At 44.4% G+C, this 20,242-nt stretch overlaps 1 protein-coding gene across 1 annotated transcript in view; it reads right to left on the bottom strand.

Moving 5' to 3' along the window:
• creb5b (cAMP responsive element binding protein 5b) overlaps positions 1–20,242 on the bottom strand; it is a gene marked incomplete at its 3' end in the record, with an annotated part of 30,343 nt that overhangs the window by 5,172 nt on the left and 4,929 nt on the right. The window contains exons 5-6 of the mRNA XM_083989146.1: positions 10,816–10,942; positions 9,351–9,461 (exon numbers count right to left, since the gene is read on the bottom strand). Coding sequence (XP_083845272.1) covers positions 9,351–9,461; positions 10,816–10,942 — 238 coding nt within the window. The remainder of the gene's footprint in view (positions 1–9,350; positions 9,462–10,815; positions 10,943–20,242) is intronic.

Below are 20,242 nucleotides of genomic sequence, written 5' to 3' on the forward strand. Positions count from 1 at the left end.
TTAAAGGCTGATCCCCATCTGTTCAACCCCAACCCCAGCAAACACTTTATTCACTGCAGCCTCAGCAGCACAACTCTCAGGGGCCACAGCCCTTCCTCTTTGTGACCAGTGAGACAGGAGTTAAAATACCACACTCTCTACACTAACACACAGCAGGCAGCCTCAGGCCTGCAGCTGTCCGCAGCATCACAGCTATGCTGAGACTTCCTGAGTGTAACAAGTGGCAGTGAGAAATTGTCATAGTGTTAGACGCTACAGGATACATGCTACATGTTACCTGCTATAGGTTTTAGAGTTGGATACGTGCCAGCACACAGTCTCAAATGTAGAAATAAACAAAAAGCTTACATTCAACACACAAACTTAAGAAAAGAAATGGATTTAAATGAGCTTACAGGTATCCATCACAAGTACTGACAAGGACATATTCGGTCTATCACAGGATGCATTCTGAGTCTGACAGCTCTCACTGAAGCTCTTCCCTTAAGCCTTCAGCCTGTCAGTCACCACCACCGCAGAGGTGAGGCCCACCCCTCTTGTGAAGGAGAAAACCAATCAGGGGTTGACAATCTCCTGCCACTCAGTCACAGAACAGGCAATCACCTGAATGAACATAAGTCCAGGACGCCTGTCTATCCCCCGTGCTTTGTTTTTGTGACCCTTGTAAACCTTGCACTGGTGGTCTGTGTGTGGCTAAGATGCTCATCTGGGGCTGGAGCTGAATTCCTGACAGCCAGGCACCAGGCAAGAAGGACAGAGAGGGTAAAGGAAGGTGAAGGGGGGCAGTAAGAGAGAGAGAGAGGGAGGGAGGGACAGAGAGAGACAGAGAGAACAGGGGTGAGGGGAGATTAGATGGCTTCTAGTGTCTCCTCCCCACACACACCATCAGCCCAAGACAGCAAGTGCTCATTTATCAGTGTCTCTGAGAGCCATCCAGCTGGCAGCACAGGGCTATCTGTTTATTAATTGAATTAGCCTGCATCCAAAGAGGCCCGAGAGTGTCAGAGTACACAGGCAGGTCAAAGAGCTGAGAGGCCTCTGCACAAGCCTTAGTGGAGATCATTTTAAACAGGATAGAGAAAAGAAAAAGAAACGAAAGGAAACAAAAGAAAAGCACTATGCATGATCAGAGAACTGACACAAAACACATATTTAAGATCATGCAGGTCTTTTTAAACTAGGCTAAATGTGATGCAGCACAAGTTGACATTCAAATTGAGTTGTTTAACCCAAGACAATATTCATCTGTAGCAAAACCCATTTAACAAACAGACCCACGAGATAAAAATTGATCCAGTAAGAAAAGACAGCAGACTGCTTGAATAAAGTGGCAGCGATAATCTCAACACACGCAAGGAAAACAACAGAAAATAATGAATGAGCTGCAGTACATTACCGTGATGGAAGTTTATTCCTGAAGCTATCTGCACAAGTGCCTGCTACTGCTCCATCTGGAGTTGAGACACAGCTCAGTTAAACCCAGCTCGGGCCAAAACTTAAGTCTTTGTATCCAGAACCACAGTGACGCAACTATGGGACGTTAGCAAAGCGATGATGAGCAGGCTGTGATTCTCAAACACCTTCATCAGCTCCCTAATGGCTCTTTAACACATGGTTGTATTTCCCCAGACTGTGCTAAGCACAAGAACTTAATCACCATGTGCATTTTGCTCTAATAACACACACATACGTATACATTTCTCCTGCAGCAACATGGCCACCACAGAAAACAGTCATTAAATCAGTGCAGGTGTTAGCCTGTGGCACTGCAGGACGCTCACAGATGGGTTGGCATAGTCTGTCCCACCGCTGTCTACTCTGGTGTTGCTGAAAACTGCAACAACACAGCAAATACACAACAAGAGGATGAGCGGTCAATGACACCACAGAGACGTGGGCAGCTTCTCCCAGGATGAGTCTATAAACACTCAGACTATATATCTGTAGTCACATGCATTTCACACCACATTTCATGCATTCTGTCAGTGTACTGAAAGTAGTAGAGCTATTGATTTTCCATTGTTAAAACACCCTGCCTGATTCAGCCATATTTTGCCCAGAGGGGAACTATCTCGTCTCAGACCTTTGCCCTGTGACCTATCCACTCCCACTCCTTTTTTAGGCTTCTCTCATTTATGTGGTTTCAAGGATACCAGGTAATCACCCATTAATGATATTTATTAATGGCTGCTTCCTCTCTGACACGGGGCGCTTTGAGTGATGTCCCAGTGAGTGCTCTGGGCACATCCTGAGATCACACTCAGGTTTCTCCTCGCCAGATGACTTCATATCTATTAACCCTGGGAGGAGAAAGCAAGAGCACGGAGCAGGTACAAAGGGAGGAGACCACGCCTGCCTCAGGATGGGTAAATCAAACCCTGTGAGGTCAGGGTGAGCACTTTTATGCCCCTTAAAAGTGGAGCAGTGTACTACCAGGGGACCTGTGTCCCTCTGGCGCCTTACGGCAAGTTAGAAAGATTTAACCAGTCTGTGGAGTCATAGTTTAAGTGCAAAAAATGGAGATCTTCTACTTCACATTAAGGAGCCCATGAAACATTAGGGCTTCCGTTTGTCTCTGTCAGCCTTTTGTTAACACTATCCTAGCGCAGCAGCATGATCAGCGATCATGTGCATATGCACACTATTTCTAATTACATAATATATCATAGCTGTAACTTTCCTGGCAATGTATTTTGTGGGCTTAGGCCCCCAAACACACGCTTTAAACCCAACATGGGTTCACCATCTGCAGTTGAAAGCATGAGTTTGGCTCCACTGCTTTGCCAAGAAGATCTAATTCCATCCTCCTCATCTCCACAACCACCACTACCCACCAGTGCCTGCCTGCAAAACCCACTCTCTGTCCCCTAAAACTCCACACCCCCATTAGTTCAATTTTATTAGATTTCCCTCTCGCCCAGAGAGGCAGTAACACCCCCCGCCCCTTCTCTCTCTCACACACACACCTCTTCCCTGTTCCTCCACCCCCTCTCCCTCTGCTTGCCAAGAGCCAGTGACTGTTAAACTGATTTCCTCGGGGAATGGCGAGGCAGACAGTCTGATGGGAGCGCTGGGCTGTACTGTCGCCCCCTCTCTCCTCTCTCGAGTTCGGGGCCAAGTTGATCAGAGCCGGTCCGAACAGAGCCTCCCTGTGGTTCCAGACACAGACGGGGGGAGATGGACATAGACTGGCTGTTCTGCCAGGGCCAGACGCTCCGGTGGTGCTCGGAGGAACCGTGGCGGTACGGGCGCAGTGAGACACACGCCCACTGAGGAGCATGCTCCAAAGCATGCGCTCATACTCTTGGCAGCTTCTCCACCCTGTCAAGTTAATGGATGGGCCTCCGACTCCAGTCTGTATATCCCACTGTTCCCTCTCTTGTAAAGCCCTGCTCTAGTGCAGCCTACATGGTTATCACTACACCCGCTGCTACAGTGTTGAAGACAGAGAATGTCTCAGAGTGGGAAAGACAAACGAAGCATGAATGCAACAATAAATACTGACATGTGCTTTAATTTGTGGCATCAAAAGCAACAGGAAAATGATACACCATCAAATTAAGCAACTTGAAGTGTGAAGACTTGAATCAATGAATTTGAATAAGCTTAATATATCTCTGATTGTGTATTCTGGCTGGAAACCTTCTGCTGTATTAACATTGTCACTTGGATTGGATTAGAATCACACCTTGTTAAGCCTCCAACTCAACATGTCAAAATGACTGAGAGGCAATGCACTCACTGCCTCAGACCTGTCCGTGTGAACAGGTGAGACCGGTGCAACAGCAACAGCACCTGGACCAGACTCACTGCTTCTGCCCCTACACTCTTTTTCCAGCCACCCCTCCAGCATCTGACTGGTCATTTTGGAGTCCAGCGAGTATCTCGTTCACTGCTCAGGCTCCAGCGGAGGGGGGGGGGGGGGTTGTGGGCTGGGGAGGGCTCATAGTGGCTGCACCAGTCCAGTCTGGCCCGTGTAGTGATGGCAGCTGGTTTACCCAAGCTTGGCTCTGCCGGAGCCCCGTCCCATTCACGGGCCCTGAACCATGACCAAATGGTCTTCACATACACCTCCCATCAGCACAGCTAAAACAACATGCAGTCATCCAAAGACAAACAGATGCGACACTCTGTGCCACGACTGCCACCCTCGTCCTATAACCCCGCCCGTATACAGTCACACAAAGTTACGAATACACGCGCAGACACACACGTGTAGACACATGGAACTGCTTACTATATACACAGGGCTTCAAAAACTCACCATGACAACTTTTAATTTAAGCCGTAAAAGTTGGATCCTTTCTACCAACAATAGAGAAACTGGTAACATATTCCCATCATTATGTTCCTAAGTTATCAAATTTAGGGATCAGACACTCATTGATTACATTTTTAATATGAATCAAATGTAACTGTCAAATGCATTCTGGCCTCTCACTAAAATGCTTTTTGATTGATGCAGTGACATGACTACTGAACAGAGTAACTGCTCTAGATGTTGAAGTGAATGGGTCAACATGTACTAAGTAGCTTCTCAACAAATTAAAAAAGAAAAGAAATCTCATCAATCATGCTGCATTTCTTACCTTCTGCCAGTTTGACATTCAAATGTGAATGTATAGCAATCTCACTGATTGTGTTAGCAATACACTCACTTGCCAGTTAGGTACACCTACAGTAGCTACAATGAGTGCAGTCCACTACAACAGCTGCGTAATAAATCCTCCCTCATGAAGGATATAATGTTCAGTTTTTTTGTTGACAATGTTTTAGAGAGGTGCTGATTCAATCCATGATCATTTTGGAGACTACAATTTGCAATGCTGTTTAACTACATTGCATTGTAGCGACAGGTGTTTCTAATATTTTGTCAACCCCATTTAAATGATTGAAGGTAGGCTAAATAACACTTCACCTTTGGTTAAGCAGTGAAATGTATGGAACTAAAGCTACAGACCACAGCGTTGTGTGAATGACAAAAGATTAAGCTGTAAAAGTAGCATATGAAAATGGAACAATTGCGGTTGAACACATTGTTCATTATTGCAAATCAATCCTTAGTGAGTAGGATTAATGAAGCCTGACAAATGAGAGGCTGAACATCTTGAAAACCATACAGCCTGTTCATTTATGTTTGACTTGGTATAACTATAGAGTATACAGAGTGACTCTCTCAGACAAACCAAACACTTTGGCAACACAGTAGATGCAGTGAGAGAGGGCCTCTCTCTGGTCCTGGTCCAACACTGATAAACTGGCAGACACACACATTGATCCTGCTGCTCCTCGATCCTGCACTTCACTCTGCTGAAACCACTTTCCTCCATGGCAAGAGAGAGGAAGTTCCTGATGTTCATCATCTACAAAACTGTCTTACGCTGATGCAGACATTTACTGTAAACTCTCTCTTTATGCAACAATGTATTTCCGCAATCTAAACTATGTGCAAACTCTGACTTCATGGTGTGTTTTGACTCTAAGGACTAAGAAGTCAAAGACACAATCATGCATGCGCACAAACATATACAATATGCATGCACGTATTCTAGAGCGCAGTAAAGTAGCGCCGGCTTCAGCTGTGCTCTTAGCTCACCGTCCCTCTCCGATGACATCATACCCTGACAATGCCACCATTCATACAGATGTTGCTTACAAAACCTGGAGTTAGACTCCTATTGTGTGTGCTGCTCCTCCTCACAAAGGGAGGTCTAGCCAGAGGTGCTCTCCTACTACAGTGGAAGAAAATGAATGGAACACGTAACAGGGTTACCACGTACGCTAATGGCTTAACTGCTTACAAATGACTTCATACTGAGCTAATCGCTCAATCAATCTCTGTAAAGCAGAGCTGAAAATGGACACATCTGTGGCTGCTTCACAGCTTTTCTTGACTTGCTGTTTCTTAACAGAAAATGTATTTAACTCTCATTTTTCACTTGTTCTCTCTTTAGGGAAAAACTTGGTCTTTATGCCTATTAACCCAAAAGCCCAGTTCTATAACTAGACTGAAACGTAAGAACAGTCAGGGTTGTGTAAATAAAATGTAAAAAGCTACGTTAGTGCGCTTGAAACACTTTGATTATTGGTCCTCCTGTGTCCTATGAAATGTTTCTTTAAGAGACGTGCTGTTTTTTTCCCTCCTCAAGTAAAAAAGGAGTACATTTAGAGCATGCCAGGAATTATGTCATCCACCCATCTAGTGCCAGCTCCACAGCCAAGAGAGCTGCAATGAAGGAACATATAGTATTGTTTACCTCATAAAAAACTCAGCACCTAGCCTGATGCTTAGTGACAAATTTATTGTCCTTAGTAACAATGTAAACAATAGATATTGGGAGATAATAAATAACACATTTTCATACACCAACACCAAACTGTTTCAAGGCCCCTCTGTCTGAAATTAGCAGGCAAGGAGGATGTGTGGAAAGCATGGAACTCATTTAAAGGAGACACAAAAACAATGCCGAAGTGCAATACTTTGAAAAGAGCTCCACTGACAGCAGCTGAGTCATATCCCATAGTTGGCACTTGCAGATGTTATTTGGAACCAGCCTGATAAGAGCTTGTTTGGGCTTTCCTTGCTACAGATGAGAAATGATAGCGAATGTCTTTCATCATGCAAACAAACATATCAAACCATCTGAGCAGGAGAGGAAGGTTTTCAGGAGGATGCAGTGCACTTACAGTATGCGCACGTGCACTTTTACAGTGTGCATGTGCTCTGTGCACATGTGTACGTGGAATTTTAGAACTTGTTTTCAAGTATCTGACTAAAAAAGCGTGTGTTTGTGTGTTGTGGCTGTGTTACTATCTGACAACGTGCTAGGAGGATGACACAGAGCTGGAAGAGGCAGTGTATTCGTGCATGTGTGTGTGTGTCTGTGTGTGTGTGTGCAACTGTTTGCGAGGCCCTGTGGAGAACTGGCTCTGAGCGCTGACGTAATGCTTTGGCCAGCGTGCTGTGGAACTTGGCCTCCTCTCTGCAGCGTTTCCTCCACGCTGCGAGGGTCAACTATCCCACAACCTCCAGCACACAACACGCACCGTTCTATTCCCTTGACCACAACAGAGCAGAACACAACCACACCCGGCACCATGAGCACCCAGCGCTTCGCAAGAAGAAAGAAACACTTGAACCAAAACTAATAAAGCACTCCAAGGCTAAAAGCAACAAGGGAGAAAATGCAAGTCGGTTACTACACCATCAGGCTTTTCTGCACCACTTAAACGATGGCACTTAAGGAGAAAATCAGAGATAGAGGAGAACAAAGATGAGCACTGATGCAGATACAGTCTTTGGCCGAGAGAGCACAAACAGAGGGCTTAGAGCGAGATATGAGTCCCCAAGGGGCCACAGCAGTCCTTCGGCTCATTAACTATTTACACCAGAGACAGGCCTCTGTGCTGCTCTGGCCCACCACAAAATCAATTAGCCTTCATTAGCCAAAGCTCTGGGCATGCTTTCTCTGGAAGGGGAGGGTTAATCCTGCTACAGAGGCCTCCAGTTACCACAAAATATCAAACAATCACAAGCATACATGTATGGGCATACATGCATGCACACATGGAGAGGAGCGCGGGAGACTAGGCCGAGCAGAAGTCCTTTCATGTCACTCACAAAGAATTCCTCCAATTTCTCACTCGCTCACTGTTTGGTGTCTCAGAATATCAATACCGTCTCTCGCCTTTCAACTCCCCCTGCTCCCTCGGCCTGTCTATCAGTTTCCTTCATGTCTATCAAAGTCCCACTCAATCCCCTTCTCCGCTCTCACAATGTAAACGTTGAGCAGAAAGAGTGTATCCAGGTCCATGCCTCGGGGGTGTGGGGTTACAGTGCGGAGATTTCCCATTGGCGGAAAGTCAACATGGTTGGGGTAATGCGATTAGAGCCGGATTGAGAACGTCGCAGGGGACACATGGGCCTGATCATGGCCCAGTTATCCGATAGCGAGGCCGTATTTATCGACCCGGCCCGGGCGCGGATATTACAGACATTAGAAACCCCGTCTATGCTTATGAAACTCACGCTGGAGATCGCACCCTGATAACACAATTAGTCTCTCACTTTCGGTCCACAATCGTGGAATTCCATCAGTTGCGTTCAGACATCAGGGAGCAGAATCTCAATTGATCCACATTTGGTTGCCGTGCCTCGTGTCTGAATGGCCAACTAACCAGAAAGTTGCATGATCCAGGGGCCTGTAGCCATTTAGTGACTGCATATGTTTATGGGAGGCCTAACAGAGCATTTACAATTCAATTACATAGATAGGAGGAGAAAAAAAGGGGGTAAGATGTGTCTGGATGACGGCCAGAGGAGAGATAAGCCTAATACACTAATATTGTGTTACCCCAGCGTGTTACCATAGGAACAGTTGAAGAAATTCAAAAGACTACAAAGACGATCAATCTTGAGAGAGCAGGAGGAAGAGGGAGAATTAAATGCCCTGGGAATGCTCCCGCTCTCCTCTATCAGAGCAATAACTCTTCTAATGACCTCTGCTACCTCCTCTCTCTCTCCCTCTCCCTCTCCCTCTCCCTCTCCCTCTCGCTCACTCTCCCCTCCACATGATGTTTCTCTGCAGCAAACTCAGCTATCAGCAAACCTTTCCAAACACAAGACCGGCCAATGCTTTTCAATATGGTTTGTGATTTTTTTGATATCCATATCATGACACTTGCTCTTATTTATATGGAACCTTTTCCCCCTATTTTCAGAGTTGTTTATTTTGAAAACAAAGGTTGGCTGATATTCATGTTGCTACAGTATTAATCAGTTCATATCACCAGAGTGTAACCATTTAACCATTTGACATTAATCAGAGACAGCCTTTGGCATTTGTATTGCAGCAGTAGTGGCATGTATAACTGGACTGGTTGGAAGGTCTCTTTCTCCTTCTCCTCTGCTTTCCCCTCTTTCAGTCTTTCCCTACACTTCTTAATGCTAAAAACCTGTCCACATTCTGTCTTTCCCTTCTCTCAGGTACGTCTCATTCCCACCGCTCTAACTGCCTGCTTTGTGAAGGATGAGGTCATTTGATTTTTCCCCCGCTGTTAAACTAGTGCTAACAAGTTGCAGGACCTACAGAACATGTTCTGTACATTAAGATATACATCAGGCAGTCAGTGGGCAGCCCAACCACAACCACATAAAGGGCCCTTTATTCCAGCCAGAGTCTCCAGTGCAGCACTGGCAGGTTCAGACACAGCTTTGATTACACACCAAATGATGAAATCCACACAGACCTAAGAGCACAGCTTTGCTGGCACAGCCCAGTGGAAAAGAGAGTTGCAACACTCTGTGTGTGTGTGTAAATGTGTATAAGTGAATACATGTATATACTCACCAGTTTGGCTTCTGAGTGCATGGAGGGAATGTGAGTGGAAGAGCAGGAGCTGCTGTGGGCGGGTCCTTGCATACCCATCATATTGGAGCCCATGGACATTTGCCTCTCCATCTGAAGTTTACAACAGCATGATACAAGTGTAAACATATTGTTCTCCAAGAACCAAACGTTTTGATACAAGTTGTAGCTTTGATTTTTCGTACTTATTATTGTTGTTAAATTGTTGTCAGGCCTTAACAAGATGCTATCACTGCTTTCACAGAAAAAGGTTTCAGCATTAAAGGGGTGAGACTATGTGGGATGAGATGAGAGCACATGAGAGACTGATTTCACATGACAGGCTGCCCTGTGCACGGCTCTGTGTGATGATAACTGGAACTGACCCAAAACAGGAAGCCAGCACTGAGGGACTTAACACAGGAAGCCCGTGCAACAGGGGTGTGTGTGTTTCTGATAATAGTGTGGTGAGTCTGACTAACACATCAAACCCCGGGCTCTCATGGCGCAGTATGTGTTAATACGGCGAATCTGTCTTGTGCACTGGTCTCAGGTTTTTGGACCCCACTGTATGTGTGTGGTTCCCAGCTGCCCTATAACTCTTCCAGGCCACCGTGGCCGTGTGTCACAGATGAAACCTGAATGTGAGGAAATCAGCTGGGTAAGTTGACAGGGGTGAGAGGTCATCTGCAAGGGGTTATGATGTGAGCTGCGTTCACTGAGCAGCATATGCAGGAAAGAAGAAATATGTGTGTGTGTGTGTGTGTGTGTGTGTGTGTGTCTGCATGCATATGTGTGCACACTGCTGAGGCCTCCCCAGCTGCTGAACTCTGGGTGGTGTGTTCGTTTCTGTTAGGAACGGCCCCTTCTTCACCCCCCTTTGCCTGACCCCCACTCCCCCACTCCCCCCCCTCGTCCACAGAGACTCAGGCCTAGAACGTGACACACAGCCTTAATTGCACTAAGTGTGTTTTGTGTAAAAATATCACCCAAACCTGCACCCCTTTCCTGAACCGTCAATCTTCCCCAAAATCGCTTAGCTCTTAATTTAATAAACATGGGAGGTTTTTTTTCCATACCATAAACACGGGCTGTCTTATGTTACAATGAGAACATATGTTGTATCATTAGAATCCTGATACGAGGAGCCTTCACTGGGTTGTTATCATTCCTCACCTTCCCAATGTGGGTCCTCGAAATCGTTTTTGGTTAAATTGCAAATGAAAGAAAGTCTACATTTAGAACCTCCACTGAATTCTTCTTATACACAACATTCGACTTCCTTGACTCCAGGCTGTGAGTCATTTTAATAGTGACAGAGAACATCCGAAAGTGCAAGCCTACAAAGTTTATCTGCAGTCTTAATGTACACTGTCGTCACCTACTACATGAGTGAGTGGGTTTTTGCTTCTGCATGTGTGAGTGCACCCGTGAGTGAATGTGCTCTGTGCTCCATTGTTGTACTCACGGGCATCAGCACAGCGGAGGAGCCAGGCATGGTCGGGTCTGGCAGTGTGCCAGGCATAGAGGCTGGCAGAGGCTGTCTCTGTCTGTTTCGTAGGTGCAGCAGTGAGGACAGAGACCCGGGGACAGGCCTGAGAGGACACACACACAGAAAGACACAGACAAAGAACGTTATGGATAAGCTGAGAGCATTATTCCTTGTTTTGACATATAGACTCAACAACCAACACTATTATGTTAATTAATAAAAGGGATATAAACATATACAGTAATGACTGATCATTATGCAGTACAACACAGCTGTATTTATATTTATATCATATATTTATATACATTTACTTATATTTACTTGTTGAACAGTGTTTGCATACTGCTTACATATGCTAATTTGCGTGGTATCATGTAAACTGAGGTCAACACAAGACTAAATGCTTTAGGAATATATACAGATAAATGTGGTAATTATAAATGCATCAAGACAACACTAGACAAAAAGTAAGAAGTAGCCTATAGGAAACATTGGGGGGAAACATGGGAATAATTAAGTACTGCTTCATGTCTAAAGTCACCTTGAAACCTCTAACAACTACACATTTAAAAACTGAGGTTGAGAGAGTTATTGATTATCTATATAAAATAAAGAATTAACTCCAGCACAGACATCATCTTTGTGGCTTTTGATGGAACAGAGTAAATGTTGCTGATCACAGTGGAAGTAGTTTGTGATGAGCAAAGGGTTTCAAAACCTATATGCATTAAATAGATGTACTTCTTAGCATAGACAGTACATGTTCCAGAGAGGAGAAGGTAATAAGGCCAGCGTTTTATACTGAAAAAAAATCTTTTGAGTCTCTTTTCTGACTTTGGCTCCATGGTTGGAGGCCTGGCTATCTACAAAGTGCATTGCACTGAAAACAACCCTTACACTATGGTTACTCCACTCGACAAGACACTGCTACAGGAAAACACTCTAAAAGTCATTTCACGCACTTATTCATTTCACATCTGTGCTATTTTAGAACAAATGGTTTTTCCCAGTGTGTTTTTGGTTTATTGTTTCTACTTGTCTCTGCAGTATGTGAGCGTGTATTCATGCTGCAGTTGAAAGTTGAAGCATCTTGGGAGTTTTTGGATGCACTTTAAACATATGTAATACAATGGATGAATAATGATGATAGTGATGATGAATGAATAATATTTGTCATAACAACCACATGAAATGTGCATGACGAGAATCGCATTTAGAAACGGCTACAGCGGTGGAAGCCCTGTGGGGAAAATCTCCCTCGGTGACCACAAAAGCGTTTGCGGACCAACGGGCCTATCCACACTCACGGCCACATCAATAAATCACATGTACGGATGAGGCCCAGGCTAAGCTTAAACTACTGACAGCAGTCCTGTCTCAGTCACTGGTTCAAGGCTGCAGCTACCCCCCCCCCAAAAAAAAAAAAAACCCAGACCACTCCATCTGCACATGGTGACATCATTTATACAACTGCCACCAAATCCCGGCTTGTAAGAACACCGATTCCCAGCTGCAGGGTGCTGCTAAACCCCCATGGATACAGTCCCTGCAAAAACAGTGCCCAGAAAACACCAGCGTTCGAAACATTTGATTCTTTAACAAACCTGAATTAGGAGAATCAATAATTCTCCAGTTATCAGTATCATCAGGATGAATGCTGCCACCAACCAGTCAATAAAGCTCCATTTCCTTGAGCATTTAGAAATTAGTGCTAACGAGAAGCATTTAGGTTAGCTGTGTTCAATGGGTTAATGTAATCAATTGACCACACCATAGGCTGGATTACCGTAATGGTGAGTAGTGAGCGAGTGATGGCCAAATGGGGGGCTTTACCAGAGCAAACGCTCCCCCACCTGAATAAATACCTGTATTTTTCCAGACCTAAATATGTGCATTTACGCTCCAGACATTTTAGATTGCTCCACACACACAGGACCATTACTGTGTGTCATTCCTGTCTAACATCCCAATTTATCACAATCACACTCATTTAACAGCACATATGACATCTGAGCAACACCGCGAATCCAAACATTTCCACATGGGAAAAGTCATGAAAGTACAATGAGGTATGCAGTGTAGCAGTGCACTACATCAACACAGTTTCCCTCTGCCTGCATTTAAGGTGATGAAACAACAGTCACAAGGCAGTGGCAGTGAAACGATGTTGATTTTGTAGATAAAAACTGTTTTGCTAAATTTTATTCGGTATGACTGCTGCCTGCTGTTTTTATGGACTGTAGAACTAGATATGTTATCTTAAAACTAATGTTAAACAAACATATCTACAAATAACTGTGTCTATAAAATCTACACTCACAATTTGGATTTAGCTCACTCAGAGTACTTTGTTTAATTTGTAGTGATTTAAGTCATAAAAATAATATACAATCCTATTGTCACATAAAGAAGGACTCTTCTTCTGATTTAGACAAAACACTCAGAGTGGACAATAACCAATCAGTTAAGTGCTGGTGTTCACATTAGGAAAGTTCAATCAGGCTGCAGCCTAACAACCAACAGCTTTGGGTGAAAAGAAAAGTCTCAGTTTGTCTTCATTTATGTCTTCATTCGAGAAAAGAAAAAGAAATTTATTGACACAGAGCTACTTGTGAGAGTCCGTAACTGGCAGAGGTCAGGACACAGCACAGACACGTCAGGTTCTAGCTCTCGAGAGAAGAAAGGCTCTTTTGAAGCTTTTACAGGTTGTACTTTAAAGCCTGTCTGTTAGCAGAGCTCACCTGCTGCAGAGTGGTGGGAGCTCGTCACCACCTCACACACACACATACACATACACACACCAAAACACAACCTGCTTGTCCAGTGGGGGGAAAAACAACACTGACATCTGACAGCACTTCCTCTTGAGATTAACTGGGCTTTGTGCTGACTCTGCTGATAAATAAAGACATTTTAGACTAACTGCCGGCAAAAAGCCACAATTAGTGAAAAAAGAGACTTTTTTAGAATCCTTAACTCTCTGGCAACAATTGTGATAATCACATAATCGTTCAAGTTGTTTTTCAAGCAAAAATCCCCCAAATTTGCTGGTTCCAGCCTCTTAAATGTGAATATTTTCTGCTTTAGTTTGCATTGTATGATGTTTAATTGCCTCTTTCCCGGTTTTTAACTGTTAAGCAGCCAAACAAGCAATTTTAAGTTGTCATATATTGGGCTCTGGAAATGTATGATGGGTATTTCCACTATTGTTTTTCACTTTTTCTGCTCTCGTAAAGTCTCTGTGAGTCCGATGACAGTCAGTGTGTTTCGACACATACTGTATGCCTGAATAAATAAAGGCTTTTATATTACTTTTTTCATTGCTCTGACTTAGAGAGCCTGGAGAACAGTTTCTTTTCTATGACAATTCTTAATCTTCAAGAGCGTCTAATGGATCTGAGGATTTACTGCAGGTGAAATTGCCTGAGTGGTTGGCCTTCTCATTTTTTAATGAATTGGTTGGTGGATAAAGTATTCGGGTAAACAATAAAATAATAAAAATAAAATGTTACGTAAATGAACAGTATTTAAGCAGTACTACTCTTCTAGTCTCAATGACCATTAAAAGTGCTCTTTACCATTGGTCACATTCAAACAGCACTTTACACTTCCAGATAACACACATTCATACTTTGACTTCAAGACATGGACTATAGGATCTGGGGATGGAACCAGGACCCAGGGGCTTTCTGATTAGCGGACGACCCACTTCACCTCTTGAGCTAGAGCTGCATGTTTCTATTCTTCTTCTTCTTTTTAGTTCTCTTCTGCTTTCTGTTGCCACTTCTGTTTGCTTAGAAAAATATCATCAATCCGACATGTGCCATAGATTTGCGCATCTGTGTTCAGACATGTGTATGCGTGAATAAGTGCATGAGCCAGAGTGTGAATGTTTATGAAGCTGTGTGTGTGTGTGTGTGTGTGTGTGTGTGTGTGTGTGTGTGTGTGTGTGTGTGTGTGTGCGTGTGTGTGTGTGTGTGTGTGTGTGTGAATAATGACAGGCTGTGGCTCCACTGAGGGGATTGATAATAGCCTGGGCTGTGGGCCCCTGGGGAGAGCAGGTAGACACTCTGCAGTCCTGACCCTGCACTCTCACATTACTGAGTGCCTTGCGCTCTCTTCCACAATCCCCGCCCAAGAACCACCACTGCACCACCCCCCCACCCACATTCACTCCACCATGACATCACTGCTAGACCTTCTTCCCTCCCTGAGTCCCTCTTTTTGCTTTTTTATCACCTCTTCCATAGTTTATTTCTCTAAGTTATCCTACTCTTTTTCTCCCCCCCCCCCCCCGATGGAGCACAACTGACAGCCCTTCATTGTCCCGTTAATCCACGATAACTCTCTTCTGGACCCCTCAGGGTGCCCACACCTCAACTCAAGCCCCTCCGGACTTGCTTGCTCTAACCTACAAATCCAGCAGCCTGCGTGCACACGCACACAAACACACATCATCATTACACATCTTTACTGTCCCAATCCCCACAATCCCAACTCCAGCTCAAGTACTGGGGACTTGAACACAAGGGGCTTGGCTGCCGTCCAAGAGGAGCTAGCGAGGGAGAGAGAGGTGCAGTCAGTCCACTGACTCATATCCTTCCCTTTCTGACTCTGCTCCAGCAATGATGTAATGCTCTTGGCTTTTCGCCCTCCCCCCACCCTGTGCCTGCCTACCCCCAGATTTTGTCCCTCCCTCCTCTCCTCCTCTCACTTTTCCCTCTCTTTTCCTCCTTGACTCGTCCAACATCACTGCTCTCACTCCTCGTTGGGTGAAGTCACTGCGAGCTCTGGGTAGACACAGCAGCTAAAAACTTTCGAACGTAACCAAAACAGCCCGGGGCCAAGTTCCAGACGTTCGGGAGACGGTGGTGCAGTCGCCATGGGAACGGAGGTAAACAGAGGGAGAAACAAGGGCCTCAAACAGCTTGCAGCTGCCTGGCTCTCTGAGTAAACACTACACAGGACCTGCCCCTGATTTACTGCCTTTAATCACTGGTGGGAGGAGAGTGCCATGGGGTTTGGACTGAGGAAATAATACGAATCTGATCAAATAAATCAGCCCTAATGGGTTACGACACAGGCTGACTTTTATTAGCGGGCCAGAGGAGGGATTGATGCTGGGAGGGTGCAGCACTGGGATGGATCTGGGATGGGGTGTCCTCACATTAGGGAGCCTCTAGCTGAGAAAAGCCATGCCAAAGCACAGTTGAGGAATGGAGGTGAATGATACTCTGGAGCAAATTAGCATCGGTACTGCAGTATTTATTCACCATCTATAATATTGTTTTGATTCAATAGATGCCATTGGCAGGAGGACCGTGAAGATGAGCTGCCTTTCATTTTCAGCAAGAGTAAAAAGCATGTCAGGACATTCCTATAACCAGTGAATCAGAAACTCTCTTCAGCAACAACTGTGTCATCTTGTTACAAGCTAACCTGGCATCTGTCAGCAGCACCTGACTGGTGTCGTAACGTTTGGCATACACAGCCCCTTTCGCTTTCAGTGATACTTTATCCTTCTACCTCTTGATCTCTCAAAACTTTGTCCTTCTCCCCCTCAACCAGCTCCTCTCTCTCTTATCCTGCCACCTGAATTCTGTCTTCCACCAACAGTCTCATCCCACTGCCTCTCATTTAGTTTTCCATCCTTACTTTCCTTTCATAATCCCAGTGCATTTTTTCCCACACCTACATTGTCCTCATTCCTTTTGGTTCATGCCTCCATCCAAACATGATGTACCTTTTCCTTTTGTTGCACAGACATGTCTTTCATCCTCCCCTTAACGCTGCTACCTACCATCCTGGTATAAACCCTATGCCCTCCACATCTTACACCTCTCTCTCTCTCCACCCACCTGATCCTTCATTTCCTCTCCGCCATCTACCTCCTATCCCCCTCTTCCTCTCCTCCATCCACCTCTGATCCCTTTCTTCCTCTCCTCTGTCCACCTCTGATCCCCCTTTTCCACACTTCCCCACGTTGTGATCCCTGTGCTCCCCAGAGCTGTGAGGCATGTCCCTGTGTGTGAGTTGCTTGTGCTTGAGCCTGCATGTGTGGTGGCCCCGGGGCAGGGATGACACAGCCCCGCTGGAATGAGAGGGAACAGAGTCTGGGCGTTCCTCTACAAACGCACTATTAAACCCACTGCAGTACACAATGAGCTCATCTTAATTCAGGTCAGATGTACATCCTGCGCTCTCTCTCTTTCTTTTTCTCTCTTTCCTTTTTTTGTAATTGTTTACACCTTTGTTTTACCTATGTGTATTTGTTCTTATGTTTTCTCCACCTGCTACTACTCTGTGTACATTAGCACTGCAATGCCTACATGGTTGTGATTATTTCCTGTACTTGCCAGTGGAAAGGGCATTTGTCAAGTCAGACCATGAGGGCACCTCAGGCATTTTGTAGAGGTCCCCCTGCTCCTGCAGTCAGGAGGGACCTCCCTCCTTATCACTGCTTTCTCAATGCAATCTAATCATAAACAATAACAAAGGAAGTTTTGGTTAAATTGTGAAGTTCACAAGGTCGTAAGCCCATAACTTTGTGCATAGGTGTGGAGGGACAATGGGTGCAGAAATCGACACAGTTGTTTCGTTATACAGTACGCATGGAAAAAGGTGTTAAGCGCTCTATTAAGTTGTAATCTGCAATGCATGCTAGGATCAAAATAATCAAAACAATTAATACTACATGATGGGATTAATTATTTGCCCTGTGGGAGCAGTAATATCTGTCAACAGCTGAAAGCTTCTGAATTGTGATATATCCAGTATGTGACATTTGCACATGAAATTACATTTGCGGTGCCAATTGACTTTTGTTTTTTAGAAAGTGCAAGAAACAATCAAGAAATCTTTGAAAAAGAAAGAATGGCAGACACAGCAGCCCACATGAGATATTTTACCCTGCAGTCCTATGTGATTAATCAGCTTATCACTCAGTCTTCTTGACAAAACACTTGAAGTTCACAGCAAACATCACTCTACATTTTGTCTTTGCATAAAAAACTTTTGAAGGCATGCAGACCCACATCTATTTCTGCTACTTCCCTCAAAGGCAAAAACAAGGACCACAAGTATATGGTGGCCCTGAGGTGTGAAATATATCGTGCATTTAAAGCAGCATGGGAAATGAAACCACAAATTGACTTCCTTAGAGCCTTGCACTGACTGTGACTGAAACTTACAAACTTAGAGTTGCACATGGTTGGGCAAGTTTAAAGATAAATCTTCCACATTCGAAGAGACAAAAGAAGTCACAGTATACAAACCACAAATAAGAAACTGTTCAGGTTACATTTGCACAAGAACAACTTTGAAAAAGTTAAATATTGTTTTGTTTAGATCGTGACAAACCAAAACCGCCTGACATCAACAATCACAGGTGGTTTGCAGTTTTACACCTTGTAGATTCAGGCAGTTTGCCACAATTGTAATTTTAACTATTCAAGACAGAGTCCTCATTTGACAAAAGCACCTGTTTCAACACGCAGCCAAAATCGAAGGAGAAAATCAAACACCATGTCATCACAAATCGATGATCAGATATTTGACCACATCTGTACTGTAATCACTGCCCAATTAACTCAGCTGCATTCAGGTTGATTGTGCTATGTGATGGAAACAATTGGAGTTCTAGTCTTGAGCCAGAAAAGAGGAGTTTCGTTTCTAATTCCTTATGCCCACACCCATCGACCCACTCATCCACAGATACAAGTCAAAAGGTTGAGGTTTCTACAGAATGTCCTATGTCACATGGTTGACTCGTAATGTCCAATGCATTTAACTCTGACATAACTCAGTACCAGATGTTTATAAATGAAAAGCAGAGCACATTCAAATCTGTTGGACGCCGCTTCCCTTTGTATGATAATGATAGCCGTGACATTAAGATCTGCTGGCTCTTTGTTTTGCCTGGTTTTAACACTGGTTTGTGTCAGTGCAGCTCCCCAAAGACCTTGTTTAGGGACTCAGAGCAGAGGGAGGGAGAGAGAAAAAGAGAGCGAGAGAGAGGTCCTCAGGTTTCACAGCTGCAGGCCTAGCTCAACCCTAAAGTAAATGGACTTGAGGAAAGCCAATCCTAATTGATTCCAAGCCTCAAAGCTCTTTAGTAAACATTGTGGAGCAATGAAAATGACTTGTTATCCTAATTCATTGGATGCTCACGCTGTGCGTTCAGCAGAGCAGAGGAACAAACCGAGGAAGCAGATGGAAGTGAGATTAAACTGATTTTGTTTGGTGATTTTGTCTCATTCAGAGATAAATTCACCACAGAGCTCCATAAAGTGTGTCAAGATTAAAAGCTTTATAAGCCTGCAGTGATCACATACACAAACGTTACCATTCTTGACAAGGATTACTGTTTCTTAATGGTCTCTAAAGTCATTTGGAGTAAATCTAAGTATAAACATTTGCACTGTAAATAACTTATGCACAATGGATTTAAGTTCAGTTTTAAATGAGTCTCTTCTCTTCTCATGTCTTCACAAAGAAATAAAAACATATTGGAGACTATAATTACAGTAAGATGGCTTCTCAGGACAAAAGGGTAATTATGAAAGGCGTCACATGGAACCAGTGATTGGACCGTCAGTCCGCCCCTAACTCTCCGTCTGGACAGAGGACAGCTAGCCAATGAAGTGTCCAGCTTATTGTAGGAAGTTCCTGTGGAGAAACTCTGTGCATGGAGCCTTTGGTTGGCCCTAATGGCTTCCTGTGGAAGCATTGCTTCTAAGTAGAGGGGTTTCCTCAACTCATTTTCCTGCTGATGTGAACATTTCCAGATCAGTCTTTTCTGGTGTGAATCTGCTCATCCTATTCATGTGTTCGGACACAACCATCCTTTTAAACAAGTGATGTCACTGTAGTTGCTGCACATACAACTGCAGCTGGGCTGCTCTGTGGCTAAAAACCAACTGTAATATAAAGCAGCACCTCTTATTTTTAAGTGATGCATTTTAATGTGTGCAAGCAGTAAAACCACCAGTCTGCCAACAATTCAATGAAAGATCTGTGGTCTGTCATCAAAAAAGCTTTAGCAAGGACAGGAGTTTTAATGACAGGTAAACTCAGGTGAAACAGGCCCAGCAAAGTCTCTGTTACTGGCAGTGATTGCTGCTCCTCCAAGGGGATGAAATTCCACCCCTGTCCACGACAAAGAGCCTGACGGGGTGTCAGTCAGGCTTAGTGATGGGCCTCCCATCCAATATTCACTAGCTCCTCAAGCTGTAAATCTACACAGGACAACCTCGACACAACGCAGGTCTATAACACTGAGCCATCTCAATGTCTAACCAGCTTGCCACAGGCCTGGTTTACAGTAACAAAGCCCTGGCACAGGTTTGAAGGTGGATGGGGTAAGAGGGTAAGGGATATCAGTGGAGTGCCCTCATGAGGTAAA

This window comes from Trachurus trachurus, assembly GCF_905171665.1.
Source record: "Trachurus trachurus genome assembly, chromosome: 16".
NCBI classification, from domain to species: Eukaryota; Metazoa; Chordata; class Actinopteri; order Carangiformes; family Carangidae; genus Trachurus; species Trachurus trachurus.